At 30.4% G+C, this 26,254-nt stretch overlaps 2 protein-coding genes across 2 annotated transcripts in view; both read left to right on the top strand.

Annotated features, from left to right (window-relative positions):
- LOC130220270 (peroxiredoxin-4) overlaps nucleotides 1-2,554 on the top strand; it is a 10,314-nt gene extending 7,760 nt beyond the window's left edge. Inside the window, exons 3-4 of the mRNA XM_056452643.1 lie at nucleotides 2,254-2,288; nucleotides 2,413-2,554. Of these exons, the coding sequence (XP_056308618.1) occupies nucleotides 2,254-2,288; nucleotides 2,413-2,463 (86 nt within the window). The 3' untranslated portion in view covers nucleotides 2,464-2,554. The remainder of the gene's footprint in view (nucleotides 1-2,253; nucleotides 2,289-2,412) is intronic.
- Nucleotides 2,555-10,898: 8,344 nt separating this feature from the next.
- sat1a.1 (spermidine/spermine N1-acetyltransferase 1a, duplicate 1) lies at nucleotides 10,899-24,096 on the top strand. The gene is made up of 6 exons (XM_056452642.1): nucleotides 10,899-11,143; nucleotides 13,471-13,522; nucleotides 13,602-13,685; nucleotides 18,412-18,513; nucleotides 18,595-18,635; nucleotides 21,837-24,096. Exons 1-6 carry the CDS (start codon nucleotides 11,078-11,080, stop codon nucleotides 22,005-22,007), a joined length of 516 nt encoding a protein of 171 aa, XP_056308617.1. The 5' UTR covers nucleotides 10,899-11,077; the 3' UTR covers nucleotides 22,008-24,096.
- The last annotated feature ends 2,158 nt before the right edge of the window (nucleotides 24,097-26,254 follow it).

Genomic DNA, 26,254 nt, shown 5'->3' with positions numbered 1-26,254 from the left:
GTTAATTAGGAAAGTCACTGGAAAATTCTGTTTGTTTTTTTTTGATTGGCAACAGAACAATGTCTGAAAGGGCCTAATAATATTGACCTTAGTTGCTTTTACATGTATTTTTATTATTATTATTATTATTTTTCATTCCAAACCAAACAAAAGACTTTCTCCTGAAGAAAAATGTTATATTAAATGCTCTGACAAATTTCTTTGCTATTTATATATAAATATGTGCAGTACATATTATACAGTACAAGTATATATTATGTGAATGCAAACTTTGATCTTGGATGACATTAATTGCGATTAATCGCTTGACAGTACTAATTAAAATATAAATAAATAAACAAACAAACAGCACCTGGTAAATAAAAAAACTGTTAATGTTTATTTAATTTATAAATAAAAAAAATTACTTAAACTTATAAATATTTATAAATAAGCAAATAAATAAATAAACAAGTGAATAAAAAATAAAAACTGTAAATGTGTTTTGGTTGTGCTGTTTCTGACTGTCTGTTTTAAATAAGCAAATGAATAAATATTTATTTGCCTATTAAAATAATAAATAAGCAAGTAAAGATTATATAATTAAGTAAATAAATAAGCTTGTAAATAATTAAATAGGCAAGTAAAAAAATAAGTAAATAAATAAGCAAGTAAATATGTAAAAAATTTAATAAGCAAATAAGCAAGTAAATAGTTACATAAAAATATGCTAGTAAATGAATAAATAAAATCTGTAAATTTGTTTTGGTTTTGCTGTTTCTGACTGTTTTAAGTAAATAAATAATTAAGTAATTAAGTAAACAAGTAAGCAAGTAAATATGTAAATAATTAAGTAATTAAGTAAACAAGTAAGCAAGTAAATATGTAAATAATTAAATAAGTAAACAAATAAGCAAGTAAATATGTAAATAATTAAATAAGTAAGCAAGTAAATATGTAAATAATTAAATAAGCAAGTAAATATGTAAATAATTAAATAAGTAAACAAAAAAGAAGCAAGTAAATATGTAAATAATTAAATAAGTAAACAAATAAGCAAGTAAATATGTAAATGATTAAATAAGTAAACAAATAAGCAAGTAAATATGTAAAAAATTAAATAAGTAAACAAATAAGCAAGTAAATATGTAAATAGTTAAGTAAACAAATAAACAAGTAAATATGTAAATAGTTAAATAAGTAAACAAATAAGCAAGTAAATATGTAAATAATTAAATAAGTAAACAAATAAGCAAGTAAATATGTAAATAATAAATAAGTAAACAAATAAGCAAGTAAATATGTAAATAATAAATAAGTAAACAGATAAGTAAATATGTAAATAATAAATAAGTAAACAAATAAGCTAGTAAATTAATAAATAAAAATAGTAAATGTGTTTTGGTTTTGCTGTTTCTGACAGTCTGTTTTAAGTAAATAAATAAGCAAGTAAATAATTAAATAATAAACAAATAAGCAAGTAAATAAGTAAATAAATTAATAAGCTAATAAATAAATATAAATGTGTTTTTGTTTTCCTGTTTCTGACTGTCTGTTTTAAGGAAATAAATAAGCAAGTAAATAATTGAGTAAATAAGCAAGTAAATAATTTAAATAAGTAGATAATAATTAAATAAGTAAACAAATAAGCAAGTAAATAATTAAACAAGTAAATCTATAAATAAATTAATAAGCTAGTAAATATAAAAAGTAAATGTGTTTTGGTTTTCCTGTTTCTGACTGTTGTTTTAAATAAATAATTGAGTCAATAAGTCAATAAGTAAATATATAAATAAGTGAATAAACAATTAATTAATTAAATAAATAAAAACAGTAAATGTGTTTTGGTTTTGTTGTTTCTGACTGTCTGTTTTAAATAAATAAACAAACAAGCAAGCAAGTAAATAAGTAAATCAATAAACATGCAAGCAAGTAAATAAATAAACAGGCAAGTAAATTAATAAGCAAGTAAATAAATAAGTAAATCAATAAATAAACAAGCAAGCAAGTAAATAACTAAACAGGCAAGTAAATTAATAAGCAAGTAAATAAATAAGGGAATAAAAGCTGTAAATATGTTTTGGTTTTACAGTTTCTTACTGTCGGTTATAATTAAATGGGTAAAAAAATAAACATGTAAATAAATAAATAAGTAAATAAATAATCAAGCAAGTAAAAAAGTAAATGCACAAATAAGCATGTAAATAAATAAGTAAATAAACTGTAAATGTGTTTTGGTTTTGCTGTTTCTGACTCTGTTTTCTTCTCTTTTAGTTTGTCCAGCTGGATGGAAGCCCGGCAGTGATACGGTAAGATATAGATGTGTTTATGTGTGTGCATGTGTGTGCGAGCGCGTGTGTGTTTCTCTGTAAATATTGTGTTGACTGATCCCAGGTCTCAGTATCTCTCCATATCTCTCCTGTTTCCGCACAGATTATCCCCGACCCCGCAGGCAAACTCAAGTACTTTGATAAACTCAACTGAGCTTAATGTTTCACTAAAGGGGCTCTGTTTTGTTTTGTTCTGGTTTCTGCCTTCAAAAGAGCAGAATGAATAAAAGGGGAGTTTTGATAAACCTGCGTTTGTTTTGTTCCTGCAGTTTGTCTGATTGTTCATGGGCGGAAAAAACAAACAGGGAAAATGTGGAAAATTATACTCAGAAAGTCACTGAATATGATGGTAAACAGAGTTGTTCATGTGCATCTGGAAAGATATTTGGAAATATGTGTGTCAGGTATATAGTTTTCATTCATTCATTTTTCTTTGGCTTAGTCTCTTTATTCATCAGCGGTCACCACAGCGGAATGAACCTCCAACTATTCCAGCATATGTTTTACACTGCGGATGTACTACCCAGAACTGGAAAACACCCACACACACATACTCATACACTACAGCCAATTTAGCCTACCCAATTCCCCAATAGCGCATGTGTTTGGACTGTGGAGGAAACCGGAGCACCCAGAGGAAACCCACGCCAACACGAGGAGAACATGCAAACTCCACACAGAAATGCCAACTGATCCAGTCGGGACTTGAACCAGCGACCTTCTTGCTGTGAGGTGACAGTGCTAACCACTGAGCGACCGTGTCACCCCTTAGTTTTAGTTTTTTGGTATATAAATGAAGCACATCGAACAAATCAATTAGATAAAATACACTAAGTTTAATTATTAAAATCTGAATAAAACAAGATCTGTCAAAAATTGTATAGTAAATGTAGCTTATTAAATATGTTACAGCTCCCTGGTGGTCGGGAAGACTGTAAGCAGTAGTCTTAGTAATAAGTGAGAGAGACAAGAGTTAGTTGCTGCTTCAAGGTCCTCTTTGTTGTCTTTTATTACATATCCACATTTGTATATTAGAGTCAGTAAGACACTTTAAATCACAAAATGATTCATAAACATGTTGGATGAAATAGTACACACTGTATAGATACTTAAATCAACTCACATCACAATAAATAAATAAACAAACATACAAAAAGCAACATGAAACCTTAACCATTTGTACAGAAATGCTAGAATCTGTCACAAACTGGCTGAATTAACATTACTGTGTCAGGAAGACAAGTTAAGTATTTACAGTAAAGCTGCGGTCACACTGGGCTTTTCCTCCCATAGACTTCCATTCATACGCACACGAATGCATCAGACCGGAAACGCGAGGTCATGCGTTAAGTTTCGCATGTTGCTGCGGTGCAAAGTTCATGCTTGGTGAACTCTGACCTGCGAAATCGCATCACTTGACTGCGTGAGACCAATCGAGGATCAAAACACGACCTCTCTGGACAGAAATTTAAAACATGGAGCAATCGCTCGCTTTTTTAATGTCTAATCATCTTGTTTAATCCCGCCCCTTTTCGCAGCGCCGCACGACAGAATTTCGAACACACAAAGTCCAGTGTGACCGTAGCTTAAGTGATGTACACAAAACACTCTGAATGCATGAAATCAAATCACACTTGAAAACATGAATAAACTTCTACATGACATCTTAAAATGATTAATCAAGTAATCAGTTAAAGCTGATTATTTATACATTAAAGCATGTGTATTCTAGATTTATATGTTAATTTAACTAACCTTAGTAATAAGTGAGAGAGACAAGAATTAGTTGTTGCTTCAAGGTCCTCTCTGTTGTCTGAGGATGCGCTGCAATCGTCATGGTAACTCCACTCTCTCAACTGCCACTCAGAATTCAGAAGATGCAGCTAAACTGTTCAGTGCAAACTCACTATAATTATATATGAGTAATTCAAAAACAGTGTATTTACACATAGAAATAGATAAATTAAAGTGAAACATATACAAACAATTTACTTAGTGACCCAAACTATATGTGGGATGGTCAGAAATATGTAGTTTTCCAAACAACCTATACTATTAAAAACTGCTGCTTTAAATAAACATCAATGTATATAAATGTCAAAATAAATTAATAACTATAGAGATATTTAAAAGATGCATAAAACATAAAAACAACAACATCAAATTAAAAACTAATTCAAAATATTTAATAAAAAGGAAATTTAAAAAAAAGCTAAATCATAGTACAGTAACACTGGTTTGTTTTGTTAAGGGCGACACGATAGCTCAATGGTTAGCACTGTCACTTCATAGCAAGAAGGTCGCTGGTTCGAGTCCCGACTGGTTCAGTTGGCATTTCTGTGTTCTCCCCGTGTTGGTGTGGGTTTCCTCCGGGTGCTCCGGTTTCCCCCACAGTCCAAACACATGCGCTATAGGGGAATTGGGTAAACTAAATTGACCGTAGTGTATGAGTGTGTGTGTTAATGAGAGTGTATGAGTGTTTTCCAGTTCCGGGTTGCGGTTGGAAGGACATCCGCAGTGTAAAACATACGCTGGAATAGTTGGCGGTTCATTCCACTGTGGCGACTTCCGACAAATAATCATTTAAATAATCGTTTAAATCATTAAACATAATTATTTATTGGTCAAAATTTAGAAAACACTGAAAGTGTCATGAGGAAATATATAAACTGGATTATTATGACACTAGAGGGCGACGTGGATGCAGTATTTCTGCATTTGAAGATACAGTTGAAGTCAGAATTATTAGCCCTCCTGTTAAATTTCAATTATTTTATATTATTTCCCCCAATTTCTGTTTAACAGAGAGATTTCTTTTCTAGACATTTCTGATCATAATAGTTTTAATAACTCATCTCTAATAACTGATTTATTTTATCTTTGCCATGATGACAGTAAGTAATATTTGACTAGATATTCTTCAAGACACTTCTCTACAGCTTAAAGTGACATTTAAAGGCTTAACTAGGTTAATTAGGGTATAGTTAGAGTTATTAGGGAAGTCATTGTATAACCGTGGTTTGTTCTGGAGACAATCCAAAACAAATATAGCTTAAGGGGGCTAATAATATTGACCTTAAAATGGCTTTAAAAAAATTAAAACTGCTTTTATTCTAGCCTAAATAAACAAATAAGACTTTCTCCAGAAGAAAAAATATTATAGGAAATACTGTGAAAATTTCCTTGCTCTGTTAAACATCATTTGGGAAATATTTGAAAAACACTCACAGGAGGGCGAATAATTTTTGCCCTATCGTAACTTCATTGACATTAATTACAAACAGTATACAGTATATCTCTGTAAAGGGTTAAAAGTGAGCATTTGCAGCTGCTGTCATTGCAGTTGATTTAAGCTGAGCTGAAATAAAGCACACTGTAAAGCTGCTGCGTTCCTCATAGTCATATCAGTGTTGGGATAACATGAAGAAATTAAGTTAACTTATTAGTGTTTACAGATTTAAGTGAACTCAGCTCAGTTTAAATTAGTAATTTGAACAAGCCGCAAACTCAAGATATATTTTTGAGTGCATGTGAATAGGAAGGACTGTTTTTACGGGAAGACCTTTATTATCGCAAACATGTACAGCTGCCATAATAGTGTCACACTGTTAAAAATGGAGATAAGATGTTTCTTGACCTCGTCCCAGACAGATGTTAAGGCCAAAGTGCAAACATATAAACTGATAGGCAATGAAGCTAAATAGTTCTGTTTATACAACCACTGATTCTGGGCACATTTGTTGCTTCTCTTTTTTTGGTATTATGAATTCTGTGATTAAATCTCAGTGCTTTATTTGTAGAAGTACAATGCATTTTGGGAAATCATCTGCTACTGTAAATATAAATACAGTAATGACTGCAAAAAAATCACTTTGCTTGGTAAAATAGCTGTATTATGTGAAAATACATGTAATACATCTTTATTTAGATTGTCAAAGCTGTGATTAATAACAGTACAGTACTGTTAACAATAACAGTGCAGAACTGTGCTTAAGAATAATGAAAAACAGTAAAATGCTGTGTTAAATTTACAGTACACTAATTACTAATCTAGTTTTACAGTAATTTTACTGTGGTATGAAATACAGCATCTGCTGCAATAATCTAAGTGAAAATAACAGTGCAGTACTGCTTCTGCATGGAAAAAAAACAGTAAAATGCTGCATTAAATTTACAGTATCCTAATTAGTTATGTAGTTAGTTTTACAGTAATTTTACTGTGGTATGAAATACAGCTACTGCTGCAATGATCTAATTTAAAATAACAGTGCAGGACTGCTTCTGCATGGTAAAAAAGCAGTAAAATGCTGCATTAAATTTACAGTATGCTAATTATGTAGTTAGTTTTACAGTAATTTTACTGTGGTATGAAATACAGCAACTGCTGTAATGATCTTATTGAAAATAACAGTGCAGTACTGCTTCAGCATGGTAAAAAAGCAGTAAAATGCTGTATTAAATCTACAGTATCCTAATTACTTATGTAGTTAGTTTTACAGTAATTTACTGTGGTATGAAATACAGCAACTGCTGTAATGATCTAATTGAAAACAACAATGCAGTACTGTGCTTCTGCATGGTAAAAAAGCAGTAAAACGCTGTATTAAATTTACAGTATGCTAATTATGTAGTTAGTTTTACAGTAATTTTACTGTGGTATGAAATACTGCAACTGCTGTAGTGATCTAATTGAAAACAACAGTGCAGTACTGCTTCAGCATGGTAAAAAACAGTAAAATGCTGCATTAAATTTTACAGTATCCTAATTACTTATGTAGTTAGTTTTACAGTAATTTTACTGTGTTATGAAATACAGCAACTGCTGTAATGATCTTATTGAAAATAACACTGCAGTACTGTGCTTCTGCATGGTAAAAAAGCAGTAAAATGCTGTATTAAATTTACAGTATCCTAATTAATTATGTAGTTAGTTTTACAGTAATTTTACTGTGGTATGAAATACAGCAACTCCTGCAATAATCTTATTGAAAGTAACAGTGCAGCACTGTGCTTCTGCATGGTAAAAAAGCAGTAAAATGCTGTATTAAATTTACAGTATCCTAATTAATTATGTAGTTAGTTTTACAGTAATTTTACCTTGCAGCTACCACTGTACTAATCTTATTGAAAATAGCTGCAGTACTATGCTTCAGCATGGTAAAAAACAGTAAACTGCTGTATTAAATTTTTACAGTATGCTAATTACTAATCTAGTTATTTTTTATAATAATTTTACTGTGGTATGAAATACAGTAACTGCTGGGTAATTGCTGGCAGTAAGTTACAGTCAATTTGACAGGATTTTTTTAACAGTGGAGGTAAAGGGTTAATCTCCAGATAGACTAGTTTCATTTCTAGCACAATGTCTGTGGAAAAGTACTCTCCAGAGAGCAGATTTCACTGCGCTAGAGTGTTTTGGTTCATGCAGCAAAGGTCAATCACATGTTCAGGTCAAAGGTGTGGTGCAGAAACACTGGAAGCTTTTCATTAATGTCCTCTCAGTGTCCCGTGGCAAGAAAAACAGCATGTAAAGGCATTCTGTACAGGACTTTAGCTATTTTAATAGTTAATGCATCTAGTTGCATGCATTTTTCCAGCCTCCACATTCATTTAATTGATGTAGAAACTCTTCAGATCGTCAGCAGGAAAGATTAAGTTACTAATAAAAGGTTTTATCAGTTCAGAGAAATCTCCAGCCACTGGGTTATTTAGACTTTTGTTCTGCATTTTTGCTGTAACTGTAGTCCAACTGTAAGTCATGTTTACAACACAAGAGCACATCATGGCTAAACACAATCAAGACAAACTGATGGCAAAACATTCACAACCTATGAACATGTACTTTAATTTATTAAAGGTTGCATATAAAAATGGAAAGTAATGCAAAAATTATTTATGCAATCAATTTTAAGTATTAGTGTGTGTGTGTGTATATATATATATATATATATATGAGTAATATCACACTTGTAGCAGTGCATTATGGCGGCCTTGCATTCACACTGGGGGCTTCAGCATCAAGGCTTGACCGAGGGCATGTCTGAAGTTGGGGCTGACGCGATCATCATAGCAGCGTCAGCCAATGAAAGTAGTCTGCCATTGGCTACTGTCTGAGCTGGGGTATTTGCATAAAGCGATCTGATTGGCTGACGCTTCCGTTGACGCTTGAGAATTTCCCAACTTCTGCAGCGAGTAACGCCGCTGAAGTGGTGCCGACAGATCCACAGTGCAGTTCACCAACACCTGACGTCACCCATTCAAAGTGAATGGGAAGCGTTGACGCTGACGCCCCGTGTGAATGGGGCGTTAGTGTCCCACCAGTGCTTATATACAGCCATATCGTACTACTACGAGTGTTATATTGCTCATATATAAAATACAGTATACTAAAAATCCTTTTGTATGAGGAACTACTTTCTTCCGCTATTCATTCACATCTGCAGCTGACGTCAGAACAGCAGAAGCCGTTACTAATTCACCAACGTTACTTTAGAGCTAGTGTTTGAATGATTCTCTAGCGTAATGTCTAAAGTGATGACAAAACAGCTGATTTTGCTCACATTTTAAGATTATAATGCTGAACGTGACATGAAATGCCATCATTCTACAGAGATTTCTCCCTACAGTCTACAGGATTTCTCTGTCACAAAACAACAGGATATCACAATAATTAACCCCGAAAAAGCACTGTACTGCTGTTGTGTTTGCGATAAGGAAAAATGCGAAACACATGCGGGCATTTTCTCTTTCTGCCAACACAACACATATTCCTGATATGCGAGTCCCATCTCACACTCAATACACTACAATTATATGGTATAAATACAGTACTACAACATACAAAAGAGAGAGATCGACTTAGAATACCTCTGACCAGTTTAATAATGATTTGATCAGCTGTAGTTAGAAATTACGCTGTTTTAATCTTGTGGATAGACAAAACGTCAACCGTCTTTGGTCAGCTCAGTATGGCAGGCAAATTTCTTTCGGAAATTATAAATATTTTAAAATATAAATAATATCCTTATAAAAAAACTGCATAGTTGCAATTTAAACAACTACATTCTCGACTAAAAAAGCCTCAAAAGTACATTATGTTGTCCTGCAGCTGCAATATTCGTCAAACTGTAGAGTGTCCTCTGCTTGTTGCTGTATGTGGGCAGAGTATATAATGAGTATATATAGTAATAAGGCTGGACCAGTGCTGTTTCAGAATATCGCATGGCTATCAGAAAAAATCTGCTCTTCGTTAAGTGAAGATTCATAAACTAATTTCGAGAGGAGCACGTGATATGATTGAGCACGACTGGCCGCTCATCTGTAATCAGTAATAATCCAATCAGAGTGATCCTAGTTTACTATAAATGGATCATTTTCTCACTACTGCTCTATCTTCATTTGGAAGAATCCCCCCTTCCACCCCATCTCCTCCTTTTCCTCCCTTTTTTAAAGAGGGAGCTCTCGAGACCTACCTGATCTCGGATGTCCTGATATGCTTATTGACTGGGTGGGAGCCCTGGGCTCAAATATCTCAGAGCTCAGGGTTCTCTCCCGGGACAGCATGCCAAACCTGCTTTATACACCAAGCATATCTAAGTGGGAACTCTTGAAACAGAAATTGGGGAAAAAGATAATTCAGGCGGGCTAATAATTCTGACTTCACCTATATATATATATATATATATATGTATGTGTGTGTGTGTGTGTGTATTTATATATATATAATTTAAATTTTAATATTTTTGTATATTAAAGTCATTACAATAATTAAACAAATTTTACATGGTTTAAACAAACAAATTAATGTATTTTTTATTAAACAGAAATGTTATTTACATTTTCTTAATACAATTATGCGTCGTCCTCTTAGATGTGTAAATCATGGAAATTATAATACTATTAAAATGATCAACTTTCAACATTTTATTTCACTTAAAAGTCTTTGCAGATTTGTTGGGGTTTTGTTATTTTTAATCCTTTTTTAAGGTTTTATTATTTCCATTAATGTTTTATTTATTTCCGGTAACAGAAATGTACTCACTGCTGGTTTTATTTAGATGTTTTTATTGTTAAATAAATATGTAATACTTTTATTTTTATCTACTGACCATTTTGTAATGTTTTTGTGATCAGATTATCTAAGTTTATTATAGTTTAAGCTGTTTTTGTAAGTTTCCTTTTTTCTATTTATTTGCTCATTTTGTGTAAATATTATGTCAAATAAGAGTTTTATTTTATGCCACAGTTTATATGCGCTCTAGATATGGCAGATATGACTGTTTTTATTTTAGTTTTACATATAGAAATAATCCAGCTATCAGACATCTCCACATATCTGTTTAAGCACTTGTAGTAAGCATATTGTCCACTATTTGTTCAGTTACATAAGCAGATTAAAAGATAAACTGTATATGAATATCAGGAATCGAGATCTTTATGTACTGAATGATCTGCAAGTGTGTATATACATTAACCAGCGATGATCTTTCCAGAATGATAACATCATTATTAACAAACAGGAGTGGTTTGTTTTTGTGGGCGTGGCCTGAAGTCTCCGCCCCTTTCTGATATCAATAAAAGGAAGAAGCTCGGCAGAATTAAGCACAAATGAAACAGAGCTGCTGCATGTCTGTCCGAACAGCAGAAAGCAGATCTCAGACCTGTAGCTGAGGGTAAACCTCTGAGAAGCGGATGAAGAAACAAATACTTCTACTCTTTGCATATCGAGGACTAGTCAGCAAAGGAAAAAAGAGCAAGAGAAGAAGAAAATGGCCAGTTATATATTACGGAAAGCCGAACCCAAGGACGTTTCTGACATACTGCGACTCATAAAGGTATGAAGTTCAGCTTTTAAGCAATAAAAACTGATGATAAATGTGTGCTTGTAATTCACCGATCAGGTTTATTTCTTTGTTTTGTGATGCACGTGATGCAAATATTTCCTGAGGGAATAATATCTTAAAGTTTATTAATGAAATAATTTATATATATATATATATATATATATATATATATATATATATATATATATATATATATATATATATATATAATTATTATTATTAGTTATTATTTATGTATTTGTTTATTATTATTATTATTAGTTATTATTTATGTATTTGTTTATTATTATTATTTTTTTTTTACTTGTTTTCCCACCATTGAATTTAAAGTTCCTTCAAAGGGTCACAAAAATACCCTAAATTCACAGGGGAAACTTTGTTTTTGTTTTACTGCTCTTGCATATTTTATTTTCTTGTTTTGAGCTGAAATCTATTACATTTAATAATTCATTGTCACCACTTTAAAAAAAATGCTGTAAGAATATTGAGATATTTTAAGATTTATTTATATATATTGAATTATTATTGTATTTATATATATATATATATTTATTGAATTATTATTGTATTTATATATATATATATTTATTGAATTATTATTGTATTTATATATATATATATTTATTGAATTATTATTGTATTTATATATATATATATATATTTTGATTGAATTATTATTGTATTTATTTATATATATATTTATTGAATTATTATTGTATTTATATATATATATATATTTATTGAATTATTATTGTATTTATTTATATATATTTATTGAATTATTATTGTATTTATTTATATATATTTATTGAATTATTATTGTATTTATATATATATATATATATATATATATATATATATATATATTGATTGAATTATTATTGTATTTATTTATATATATATTTATTGAATTATTATTGTATTTATATATATATATATATTTATTGAATTATTATTGTATTTATTTATATATATTTATTGAATTATTATTGTATTTATTTATATATATATATATATATATATATATATATATATATATATATATATATATATATATATTTATTTATTTATTTATTGAATTATTATTGTATTTATTTATATATATTTATTGAATTATTATTGTATTTATTTATATATATTTATTGAATTATTATTGTATTTATTTATATATATTTATTGAATTATTATTGTATTTATTTATATATATTTATTGAATTATTATTGTATTTATTTATATATAATTATTGAATTATTATTGTATTTATTTATATACTGCTCAAAACCATAAAGGTAACACTTGGAGTTGCATTGTGTAAAGTATTCCCATAATTTTGAGCTGTAAATAAATCAACACAATCTCACGGCAATTCGTAACTTTTTGATTTAGTGGCTAATTCGTATCAATTCGTACGATCTAATTCGTGCAATATAGTACGATTTGCTCATCCCCCAATGACGGTTGGGTTTAGGGGTGGGGTTAGGTGCCACGCCTCCTTGTACGAATTAGCCACTAAACTAACAAAACGTAAAAGACTGAGATCAGGCTGAAGTAAATATTTAATTATTTTTTTAATGGTAACACTAGAATAATGGTCCATTAGTTAATGTTAATATATTTACTACATTAAGGATGAATAATTAATCAGTTAAGGATCGTTTATTAATCAGTTTAACATTAGCTAATGCATTATTAAAAACCAAATTGTGCTTGTTAACATTAGTTAATGCACATTGAGTTAACTTGAATTAACGCTACTTAACATTAACTAACATTAACAAAGAGGAATAAATACAGTAATAAATGTATTACTAATAGTTTGTTTATGTTAGTAAATACATTAACGTTAACTAATGGACCATTAATTTAAAGTGTTACCATTTTTATATTTGTTTTATACTATATTTATTTCATATGAATTATAATTATACATTTATAAATAATTTTTGCAGTGCAATTTTACATTTAGGATCTTAATATTAAGTTGTTTTATTAAAATTATGTTTAACCAAAATGCATTTGGGTCTGTTTTGACCTAGAAGAAGAAAAAAACCCTTATAAAAATGACACAATAGCCTAAAATACAGTAATTAATGCATAATTACAGTAAATCATGCACAATCAGTAGTTTCATGAATCATGCATAATTTGGGTTTTTGTTCCAAATGGAGGAGCAATGCAAAAAAATACAGATTTTAAATGCTTTATATTTATCTGATCCCTTATATTCTCTTTACATATTAGATATTAAAGGTACAGTGCTAGTTAGTAATGCTCAATTAAATTTTTTTTTTACCTGAAATTGCATCTTTTATTTTAGGAATTGGCAAAATTTGAGGAAATGGAGGACCAAGTTATTCTTACTGAGAAAGGTAAGTTTATTTATTTAGATGTAAATGCATTAGGATACAGTCCTATAACAGCATTTTAAGTGTTGTGGCTCTTCTGCAGATCTGCTGGAGGACGGCTTTGGAGATCATCCTTTCTATCACTGTATGGTGGCTGAAGTGGCCAAACAGCATCAGAGCACGGACGGTAAGAAACACTACATTGAGTGCGTGTTGTGTTGTGTTGTGTTGTGTTGTGTTGTGTTGTGTTGTGTTGTGTTGTGTTGTTCTGCTTTTTGTTTCCAAATTAGGTTAAGCAAGCAAGAACAGCAGGAGTGTGTAAATACACACCCACACTTGGTTTATCAGTAGTGTTTCTGTGTGAAATGATGCAAAACTGTGTTTAGTAACTCTTTGCATTGCAGTGTGCATGTTGAACAAACTACATGCTGTGTACTAGTAATGATTCATGCAAACGTGAATTGACAGCAGGGAACAGTCTGAATTGACAGTGTTCAAACACTCTTTCATTTTTTTTTAAAGGGGAACAGTCTGGAAATAAAATAAATAAAAAAATAAAATAAATATATATATATATATATATATATATATATATATATATATATATATATATATAATATTTGTATTTATTTATATTTATTGATTGATTTATATTGCTTTATTTTTATTTATCTATCTATTTATTTATTTATATTTATTGACGTGCAACAACTTATTTTGTGTCTGTTTCCTTTGATATGATACCCTTTTAGAAATGCTGGGTTTTCTTTTACCGTTTTTGTAGCTTGATCAGTTCTCATTTGCATTTCAAATTTGGAAAATGCATGGAAATTTGGATTTGTAATGACACGAGGGTGATATAATTAGCTCATTAGGGCATATTAGTATTGGATCATGCAAACGTGATTTTACAGTAGCAATTGTTTATGCAAATCAAACAATTAGGAATGAAAATTATGGAAAACTATGATAAAAAAGAATAATATTATTACTATTATTATTATTATTTATTCATTCACTCATTTTCTTTTTGGCTTAGTCCTTTTATTAATCAGGGGTCGCCACAGTGGAATGAACCGCCAACTTATCCAGCACATGTTTTACGCAGCGGATGCCCTTTCAGCCGCAACCCATCACTGGGAAACATCCATACACACTCATTCACACATACACTACGGACAATTTAGCCTACCCAATTCACCTGTACCGCATGTGTTTGGACTGTGAGGGAAACCCGAGCACCCGGAGGAAACCCACACGAACGTAGGGAGAACATGCAAACTCCACACAGAAATGCCAACAGACCCAGCCGAGGCTCGAACCAGCGACCTTCTTGCTGTGAGGCGACAGCACTATCTACTGCACCACTGCTTTACCTATTATCATTATTATTATTATTATTATTATTATTATTATTATTATTATTATCATTATTATTATTATTATTATTATTATTATTATTATTATTATTATTATTTCATTGCAGCAACTTAAATGTACCTATATCCCTGCCATATAACTTCAGAAACTGAAGGGGAAAAATGCGTTTGTTATTATTTGTATAAGATTTATTTTAAGTAATTAGTTTTGTTTTATTTATTTAATTTATTTTAAATTTAATTTATTCATTGCTTTATTTTTATTTTATTCATTGATTTTTATTTTTTATAGATTTTTTTATTGGTTTTATTTATTTTTATTCTTTTATTTTAAATTTATTTTATTAATTTATTGATATTTATTTATAGATTTGTATTTATTTTTATTTATTTATTTTGTATTTTTTAATTTTTTTATTTAATTTTTAACTTTTATTTATTAGTTGATTTTTATTTTATTTATTTATTTTATTTTAATTTATTTGATTTATTTTTATTCATTCATTTGATTTATTTTGAATAATTTTTAGGTGGTTCATTCCACTGTGGCGACCCCAGATTAATAAAGGGACTAAGCCGAAAAGAAAATGAATGAATGAATGAATGAATGAATGAATGAATGAATGAATGAATGAATAATTTTTATTTATTTATTTGAAACAAAACCAAAAAAGGCATTTAAGACTTTTTTCATCCTGAAGAAAAAAAATAAAAATGACCAAAAAACTTTCAGTAAATGAACAAAACTTAAAAAAAAATCCATTAGTACCATAACAATACACATAATAAGTTATGCATAATTGGGTCCAAATGGAAGTAAATACTTGATTTTAAATGCATTGTAATAAGTGTAACTTTAGCTTTAGATATATATTGACATGAGGATGAGAAGGTGAGAGATGAGCTGTTAACTGAACACTGTAACATCAACACTGCACTGTACATTTTTGTTTTCTTCTTGTGAATCTGAACACGTTTGCCAAGAACACTTGTCCAATCCCGCTCTGTAATTTATTGTGTTCAGGCTACAGTCTCTTGCTTCGCCATGTACATTGCTCATGGCGTGTACATGGATGGGCGGGGAGGTAACTGAAAGAAAGATCCGGTACAATAGTGTAACATTTACAGTAAAGCAGAGGTAAGGCCCAAAACACCTGCAAACCTCAGCAGACTTACACCACAACACTGTACGCTCCAAAGATAATCACTCGCCATGCACTGAAAAAATGCTTTGATTTGAAACGCACTGCAAACATATTTTTATTACTCAGGATTTCTGTCTTGTTCTCTAGTGCAAAAACTTGAGGACTATATTACCAGACCTTTTAATGGATGCTGGTTTGCATGATGGAGGCTTTTTCAACACATTTTTAACAGTAGTTTTAATAACCATTTTTATATTTCTTTATCTATTTATTTATTTGTTAATTTAATTTTATTAGTTAGTTTATTTAATTTAAAATGTATATTTATTATTAATCAATAATATTGTATTTATTAATATACTTTAATATTATTTATTTCATTTAATATTTTTAATAACTGTATTATTTTATTATTTTATACATAATATTATTTCTATAATTATTATTATTAAAATAACAATAAATATAATACTAATTATTTATTTAGTTTTTATACATTTGTTTTTATACATTTTTATATATTTTTATTATTTATTTTTATTTGTTCATTATTTTAATTTTGGATTTATTTATTAATTATTACTATCATAAATATTTATTTATTTATTTAATAAAATATAATGATTTATTTATTATTAATACATTTTATTATATTTATTAATATAATTTTACATTATTTATTTTATTTTCATAGTTTTTAAACAATAGTTTTAATAGGGATTTTATTTTTATTATTTTTATATATAATTTATTATTATTATTTACTTTTTATATCTTTGTTTATTTATTTTTATGTTGTATTTGTATATTTATTTATTTTTTATTAGTTAATTTAATTGAAATTTTGTTATTTATTTATTATTAATAAATATTATATTTATTAATACAATTTAATATTATTTATTTTATTTAATAGTTTTTAAGCAATAGTTTTAATAAGGATTTTATTTTTATTATTTTTATATATAAATTATTATTATCATTATTTTGTTTTTTTATACATTTGTTGTAAAATTTATTTTTATTTTTTATATTTTTATTATTATCTTTTTTATTTGTTTATTTATTTTATTCTGTATTTATTAATAACAATGACGATTTATTTATTTATTAGTTAGTTAATTTAATTTTTTAATTATTAATTTATTAAATTATTAATTTAATTATTTATTTATTATTAATAATATTATATTTATTAAAATAATTTAATATAATTTATTTAGTTTTAATGACTATTTTATTTTGTTATTTTTACATATGCACTGAAAAAAATTATTCAAAGATGATTCCTTGGATTTACTCAATTTTTTTTACGTTAAGTGGTTGTAAACAATCTATTTGTGTTGAATTTAAACAAACAAATTAAGTTAAACATTATAAAATTTTATTTGTTTTTTTAAATTTAACACAAATAAATAGTTTGCAACAGTTTTGCATGCAACACTTTTTTCAGTGTAGTTTATCATTATTATTTAGTTTTTATACATTTGTTTTAAAATGAATTTATATGTATTTTTTATATTTTTATTAATTTTTAATTAGTTTATTAGTTTGTTTATTTTTATTTTGTATTTATTATTATTATTATTATTATTATTATTATTATTATTATTATTATTATTACTATTATTATTATTATTATTATTATTATTATTATTACTATTATTATTATTATTATTATTATTATTATTATTATTATTATTATTATTATTACTATTATTATTATTATTATTATTATTTTAATTCCAGCCAAAATAAAAGTAATAGAAGTTTCTTCAGAAGCAAATAATAGTATAAATAATATATAATAGGAAATACGGTAAAAGATGTCTTTGCTCTGTTAAAAACAATGAGCAAAATATTAAAACAAATTATTAAAACATTTTCATTTTGTCTTCACCTTTTTTGTTACGTCTCAGTTTTTGCTAAAGCAAGTAAGAAAACCAACCAATGGTGTAAGGAAAGTAATATTGTTTTTCCTCTTAAATAAATTCATTTTTAATTTTAATCATAAGCATCGCAATTTGTTTTAATTATTCAGAAAATAAAACTCCGTATCATTTTCTGTAAGTAAATCTATGTTGATTTAATAATTGGATATATTTGCACACAAAAACAAACACAATTCTTTGTGAGAAGTATTGATTTGCAGTGTGGTATAAAGGCTCAAATCAACAAAGCAAAAGAAAGGTGAATTGAGGATTTGACACCTGGAATGACGTGACTGTGGTGTATGCGAGGGTTGTGATGCCAGTAATCCCACCAAATAAATTAATTTCAGAAAACCAGAGCCAATTGTAAACAAGCAGTGATTATCATCTCAATGCAAATGTTTGTATTGTGATCGTGAAAACAGCAGCAGTGCAGTGATATTGGGCTGTTTTTCCAGGTCATGTGATCGTTGGCTTTGCCATGTATTATTTCACCTATGACCCCTGGATTGGGAAACTGCTCTACCTGGAAGATTTCTACGTCATGAAGGAGTATCGGGGTACGACTGTGAGCGTGTAGTTTCAGATGATCAGATTAATGAGACACTGTAATCTAACACTTTTCTTTCTACACTAATTAGGTTTCGGGATTGGGTCTGAAATCCTGAAGAAACTCAGTCAGGTAAGTTTAACCTTAACATCTGTTTTAGTGGACAATGAGAGAGCTGTTCCTCTGTTAATCAAAGTGCACTTCTTATGTATTTGTAAAAATAAATAAGTAAATAAAAAGGGGAAAGTGCACAAGTACATATGTAGAAAAATGCAAAAGCTATTTTTCTGTAATTTGGCAAATGTGCACATAATTGCAAAAAGTGCACTTGTGAAAACTTGTACATGCATTTAAGAGTGAAGAAGAGTGATTACAGTAAATGTGGAAAAAGTGCACAATTGAACTTCAGAGTTAAATGAAGTGCGCTCAATTGCTTAAAGTGCACAAGTGCACATAATTGTGAAAAAGTAGTGCATATAATTTTAAAAAAGCACACGTGCACATGATTTTATAAGGTTTACTTAATAATAACAACAAAAAGTGCATATGTGAAAAGCACACAAGTGCACTTAATGGTGAAAAAAGAAGTGCACTTACAGTAAATGTTAAAAAGGGCACATAATTGTTAAAAGTGCACAAGTGAATTTAATTGATAAAATGAAGTCCACTTAATTGTTAAAAGTGCACGTAATTGTGAAAAAGTAGTGCACGTAATTTTGAGAAGCACAAGTGCACATAATTATAAAGTTGACTTATTAATAACAAAAAGTTCATTTGTGAAAAGCACACAAGTGCACTAAATAGTGAAGAAGTGCACATAATAATTTAAAATAAAGCGCACTTAAATGTTAAAAGTACACAAGTGCACATAATTTTGAAAAACACAAGAAATCAGAATCAGAATCAGAAAGAGCTTTATTGCCAGGTATGTTCACACATACGAGGAATTTGTTTTGGTGACAGAGCTTCTACAGTGCAACAGGATTACAGAGACAGGGCAAAAAACAGATAATAAATATATTTTAAAAAATAGAAGTAAGTAGTGAGTGCAAATATACAGATTGACAAGTGTATGTACGTGTTTATTACTATATACAACATTATATGTGCAGCTGTTATGTGCAAATTGGCATGTAAAGTGTGTTGTTAAATAAGTGTATATGTGTATAAAAGTGTATAGCAAGTAGTGATGTTGGTTCCACAAGTGCACATAATTGTAAAAAGTGCACTTGTGAAAGGCGCACTTGCACTTAATAGTGAATAAGAGTGATTACAGTAAATGTGAAAAAGCGCACAAGTGTACTCAACAGTGAAAAAGTGCACATAATTGCAAAAAAAAAGTGAACTTTATATTTAAAATAAAGCACACTTAAATGTTAAAAGTGCACGAAATTGTAAAAAGCACACAAGTGCACTTAATAGTGAAAAAGAAGTGCATTTACAGTAAATGTGAAAAAGGGCTTATAATTGGGAAAAGTGCACAAGTGAATTTAATTGATAAAATTAAGTCCACTTAATTGTTAAAAGTGCACGTAATTGTGAAACAGTAGTGCACGCAATTTTGAGAAGCACAAGTGCACATAATTATAAAGTTGACTTAATAATAACAAAAAGTTCATTTGTGAAAAGCACACAAGTGCACTAAATAGTGAAGAAGTGCACATAATAATTTAAAATAAAGTGCACTTAAATGTTAAAAGTGCACATAGTTGTAAAAAAGTAGTGCACATAATTTTGAAAAACACAAGTGCACATAATTGTAAAAAGTGCACATAATAATAGCAAAAAGTGCACTTGTGAAAGACGCACTTAATAGTGAATAAGAGTGATTACAGTAAATGTGAAAAATTGCACAAGTGAACTTGATTGTTAAAAATGCACGTAATTATGAAAAAGTAGTGCATGTAATTTTGAAATGTACAGTGCACATAATGGTAAAGTTGACTTAATAATAACAAAAGGTTCATTTGTGAAAAGCACATATTGAAAAGCATAATTATTTAAAATAAAGTGCACTTAAATGTTAAAAGTGCACAAGTACACATAATTTTGAAAAACACAAGTGCACATAATAATAGCAAAAAGTGCACAAGTGAACTTAATAGTTAAAGTGAAGTCGCCCTAATTGTTAAAAATGCACATAATTGTGAAAAAGTAGTGCATGTAATTTTAAAATGTACAGTGCACATAATGGTAAAGTTGACTTAATAATTACAAAAAGTGCACTTTTAAAAAGCGCACAAGTGTACTTAACAGTGAAAAAGTGCACTTACTGTAAATAGGAAAAAGTGCACATAATTGCAAAAAAAACAAGTGAACTTTATATTTAAAATAAAGCGCACTTAAATGTTAAAAGTGCACGAAATTGTAGAGCACACGAGTGCACTTAATGGTGAAAAAGAAGTGCATTTACAATAAATGTGAAAAAGGGCACATAATTGTGCACAAGTGAATTTAATAGATAAAATGAAGTGCACGTAATTGTGAAAAGTGCACAAGTGCACGTAATTTTGAGAAGCACATGTACACATAGTTATAAAGTTGACTTAATAATAACAAAAAGTTCATTTGTGAAAAGCACACAAGTGCACTAAATAGTGAAGAAGTGCACATAATAATTTAAAATAAAGTGCACTTAAATGTTAAAAGTGCACAAGTGCACATAGTGGTAAAAAAAGTAGTGCACATAATTTTGAAAAACACAAGTGCACATAATTGTAAAAAGTGCACTTGTGAAAGGCGCACTCGCACTTAATAGTGAATAAGAGTGATTACAGTAAATGTGAAAAAGCGCACAAGTGTACTCAACAGTGAAAAAGTGCACTTACTGTAAATAGGAAAAAGTGCACATAATTGCGTAAAAAACAAGTGAACTTTATATTTAAAATAAAGCGCACTTAAATGTTAAAAGTGCACGAAATTGTAAAAAAGCACACAAGTGCACTTAATGGTCAAAAAAGAGGTGCACTTACAGTAAATGTGAAAAAGGGCACATAATTGTGAAAAGTGCACAAGTGAATTTAATAGTTAAAATGAAGTGCACTTAATTGTTAAAAGTGCACAATTGTGAAAAAGTAGTGCACTTAAATTTGAAAAGCACAAGTTTAATGTTTTACTGAAGAAAACCTACATCTTCATATGTGGGTGAACTGTCCCTTTAAGTCTTTTAATAAAAATTTCCCTTTAAGGGCTAAAGTGCAGCAGTGCACACCAGAGCTCAAAGTATAGAGCGCTAGTTAATCATTAGTGATCAGGTTAATGATCTAAGCTTTTACAGCCCTCTGATCTTCCTCCTGCTGCCAGTGCATGCTGATCATGTGTGCTTGTGTGCAGACGGCGGTGAGGACGCGCTGCAGTAGTATGCACTTCATAGTGGCTGAGTGGAACACCTCCTCCATTGAGTTCTACAAGCGGCGAGGAGCGTCTGACCTCTCACTGGAGGAGGGATGGAGACTCTTCAAGATCGACAAACAGAGTCTCCTCAAAATGACCAGTGAGGAGTGAAGCGCTCTGGAGGACCACCTGCTGTTCGCATATTATCCACTCTAAATAGTAATGTTCGAAAAATAGTTCATCTTTAAATTTAAAATTGTTGCTGCAACTTTTATTTCAGGATCTTTGATGTATTTGCAACTGGAACTGAATATTGAGTAGGGGGTGGGGTTTTATTTCAGGATCGTTGATGTATTTGCTACTGGAACTGAATATTGAGCAGGGGGCGGGGTTTTATTTCAGTATCTTTGATGTATTTGCAACCGGAACTGAATATTGAGTAGGGGGCGGGGTTTTATTTCAGGATCGTTAATGTATTTGCTACTGGAACTGAATATTGAGTAGGGGGCGGGGTTTTATTTCAGTATCTTTGATGTATTTGCATCTGAAACCGAATATTGAGTAGGGGGTGGGGTCTTATTTCAATATGATGATGTATGTTAAACTGAAACTTTATATTGAGTAGGGGGCAGGGTCTTATTTCAGTATGGTTATGTATTTGCAGCTGAAACTGAATATTGAGCAGGGGGCGGGGTTTATTTCAATATGATGATGTATTTTAAACTTAAACCAAATATTGAGTAGGAGGCGGGGCTTTATTTCAGTATGGTTATGTATTTGCAGCTGAAACTGAATATTGAGTAGGGGGCGGGGTTTATTTCAATATGATGATGTATGTTAAACTGAAACTTTATATTGAGTAGGGGGCAGGGTCTTATTTCAGTATGGTTATGTATTTGCAGCTGAAACTGAATATTGAGCAGGGGGCGGGGTTTATTTCAACATGATGATGTATTTTAAACTTAAACCAAATATTGAGTAGGAGGCGGGGCTTTATTTCAGTATGGTTATGTATTTGCAGCTGAAACTGAATATTGAGCAGGGGGCGGGGTTTTATTTCAGTGTGATAATGTATTTTAAACAAACAGAATATTGAGTAGGGGGCGGGGTTTTATTTCAATATGATGATGTATTTTAAACTTAAGCCAAATATTAAGTAGGAGGCGGGGCTTTATTTCAGTATGGTTATGTATTTGCAACTGGTACAGAATATTGAGTAGGGGGCGTGGTCTTATTTCAATATGATGATGTATTTAAAACTTAAGCCAAATATTAAGTAGGAGGCGGGGCTTTATTTCAGTATGGTTATGTATTTGCAGCTGAAACTGAATATTGACTAGGGGGTGGGGCTTTATTTCAGTATGATGATGTATTGTCAACTAAAACAGATGGGGGTCGGTGCAATAGCCTAGTGGTTAGCGCGCCGGCATATGGTGCAGTAGCACCTCAGGGAGACCCGAGTTCGAATCACTGCTTGAGGACAACTCTCTCTCCCACTTTGTCTTAACTTCCTGTCCTAATACTGTCCTATCTAATAAAGGACAAAAATAAATCAGAAATACATTTTTAAAAGTAGGAGGCGGGGCTTTATTTTTATTAATACTTGGACTAAAATCCTTAAACTAAGGGTTGAAGGAGTGTGGCTAAAAATATCACACCCAGTCTGTCAAAGGGACGTTAAAGTTGATAAAGGATTAACAAAATAATTTTATTTTAGTGGATTAACATGCAGGGTTTATTTGTTTACCTTAAGACTAATAATGTGTGCTAGCAAAATAAACATTGTAAAGTTTGATGTCATTTAAGCAACACCACGCTTCATTTTGATGCATTTTGCTTCCTAAATAGATCTTATATATATATAAAAAGCTATTTATATTGGAAAACAATCATAAATACTGAGCTAAAAGTAAGCATTTGGAGATGTGTAATTCTGTCAGAATGTGTTTTAGACAAGAAGACTGTAAATATATTCTTTATTTTTCTCTTTTGACTTGTAAATACATCATATTTACTTCTCTCTTCACGTTATCTTCCATGATATTGTAATAAGTGTGACAGATAGTGAATCAGAGCATGTTGTTATTCACTCTTCTGCTGTTGTTGGCGTGTGAAGTGGGCTTTCATTGCTCTCTGACAGATTCCTGAGACATTCTTAGGGTCTCGGCCAAACTGCAGTTACATGTAAAGACCTGTTCCTCACTGTTTTTCTGCTATTCTTCTGCTGTAATTAAACCCAGAGATGCTATATATTACACAATCATAGTGTGATGCTGTTTCTTTATTGTCAATGTTTCTGTTGTGCAGTCGCTTTGCATTCAATATAGCGGGGGAAATAAGGATTGAACATGTCATCATTTTTCTCTGAAAACATATTTCTAAAGGTGCTGTTGACTTGAAATTTTGAACAGGATGTTGGTAACAACCAAAGTATTTCATAAACGCAAAGAAAACAAATCTAATTAGTTTACAAATCAAGTTCTGTGTAATAAAATGAAATGACGCAGGGAAAAAGAATTGAACACATGAAGAAAGGGAGGTGTAGTTTGACAGTGAAAGCCCAGACAGCAGCTGAAATCTCTCAGTTGTTCTTTAGTAACCCTCTGCCCTTCCTCAGTGTAAATGAACATCAGCTGCTTCAGTCCAACATCTACATTAGCAGGAGGATGAAGATGAAACCAGGGTGGACATTTCAGCAAGACAATGATCCAAAACACAGCCAGGGAGACTCTCAAATGCTTTCAGAGAAAGAAAATCAAGCTGTAGAATGGCCCAACCAATCACCTGACTTAAATCCAATATAAAATACAAATTAAAGCTCAGATTGTATAGACGAGACCCACAGAACCATCAAGATATTTACACTCTGTTGAAGTCTCACACCTGAGCAATGCATGTGACTTCATTCTCCAAATGAGAGGCGTCTTTAAGCTGCCATCTCCAAAAAAGCCTTTTATATAAAGTATTAAATCTGTCAGCAGCTCCTTTAGAAATATTATTCCCAGGAAAAAAACATGACAATGTGTTGAATACGTATTTTCCCCGCTGTATATTCATTTTTAGCATTTTTCCGTTATTTTAACAAGCTGTTGAAAGATATTAGTCTTTCTAATATCTGAAGAAAACTATTAAGGTTAAGTATGTTTATGTGTAAAACAAAACAACAAAAAAGCAGCCAATGGGGTCATATAACTAACTCAAAGGGAAAACTATTATTTATCTGACTCCAAGTTTTCACCAGTATTTTTATTTATTTATTTTTAACTTCTTTTAACTTTATTTTCAACATTATTTTTACTTTTTTTGTTAAATAAAACAACTTAAAGTAGTCCTAAACTACCTCAGGTCTGATGTTCACCTATAATGTCATCAAAATATGTACATCTAATACATAATTTAGAGGTAATTGTCTATTTTCTTTGCTTTTTTTCACACATTATTCGAAAGTTTAATTTTTAAGTGGGCGTGGCCTATTTTTGATTCCGAACTAAACACCTACTGCTCTGATTGGCAGACAGTTTTGCATATAAACAAAGATAAACAGAAAACTGTAGAAGTGTGTGTTGATCTTCTGTGGAGGCGGAGCTTATCCTCCCTATGACATCATAGAGTCGAACATTCCTGAACCTGTTGTTTTAGTCAGACTGCCTTCAATGTATGCTGATTTTAGAGAAACCGCAAAGTTTTGAGTTCTGAAATTTGCAGGATGTTTTCATGGTGCTGTGAGCTCTCATATTGCAAAACATTAAAGCAATTTGGATTTCTCAGATCATGACCCCTTTAATGTCCGATGTAAATTTGATTCTAAATTAAATGCATCTTGATTTAACACTTTTGAGGACAGGGGTGAAAAATTCAGTTCAATTCACCTTTATTTGTATAGCGCTTATACAATGTAGATTGTGTCAAAGCAGCTTCACATAAAAGGTCACAGTAAATAGGAACAGTGTAGTTCAGTTTGTAGTGTTTAAGTTCAGTTCAGTTGAGCTCAGTTCAGTGTGGTTTAATAATCACTACTGAGAGTCCAAAGACTGAAGAGCAAATCCAATGATACGCAGCTCTACAGATCCCGAACCATGCAAGCTAGTGGCGACAGCGGAGAGGAAAAAAAACTTCACCTGTGTGGAAACCGGCTAAGTGGTGCACTGAGTGTATGCTTTACTAAACAGATAGGTCTTTAATCTAGTTTTGAATTGGGAGAGTGTGTCTGAGCCTCGGACGTTATCAGGAAGGCTATTCCAGAGTTTAGGAGCCATAAATGAGAAGGCTCGACCTCCTTTACTCGACTTTGCTATTCTAGGTACTACCAGAAGCCCTGAGTTTTGAGACCTTAAAGAGCGAGTTGGATTGTAGCAAGACAGAAGATTGGTTAGATAAACAGGAGCTAGATTATTTAAAGCTTTATATGTAAGAAGCAA

This window comes from Danio aesculapii, unplaced genomic scaffold (genome assembly GCF_903798145.1).
Source record: "Danio aesculapii unplaced genomic scaffold, fDanAes4.1, whole genome shotgun sequence".
NCBI classification, from domain to species: domain Eukaryota; kingdom Metazoa; phylum Chordata; class Actinopteri; order Cypriniformes; family Danionidae; genus Danio; species Danio aesculapii.
The sequence above is the reverse complement of the archived record's forward strand: the minus strand, read 5'-3'. Positions and strand labels throughout refer to the sequence as shown.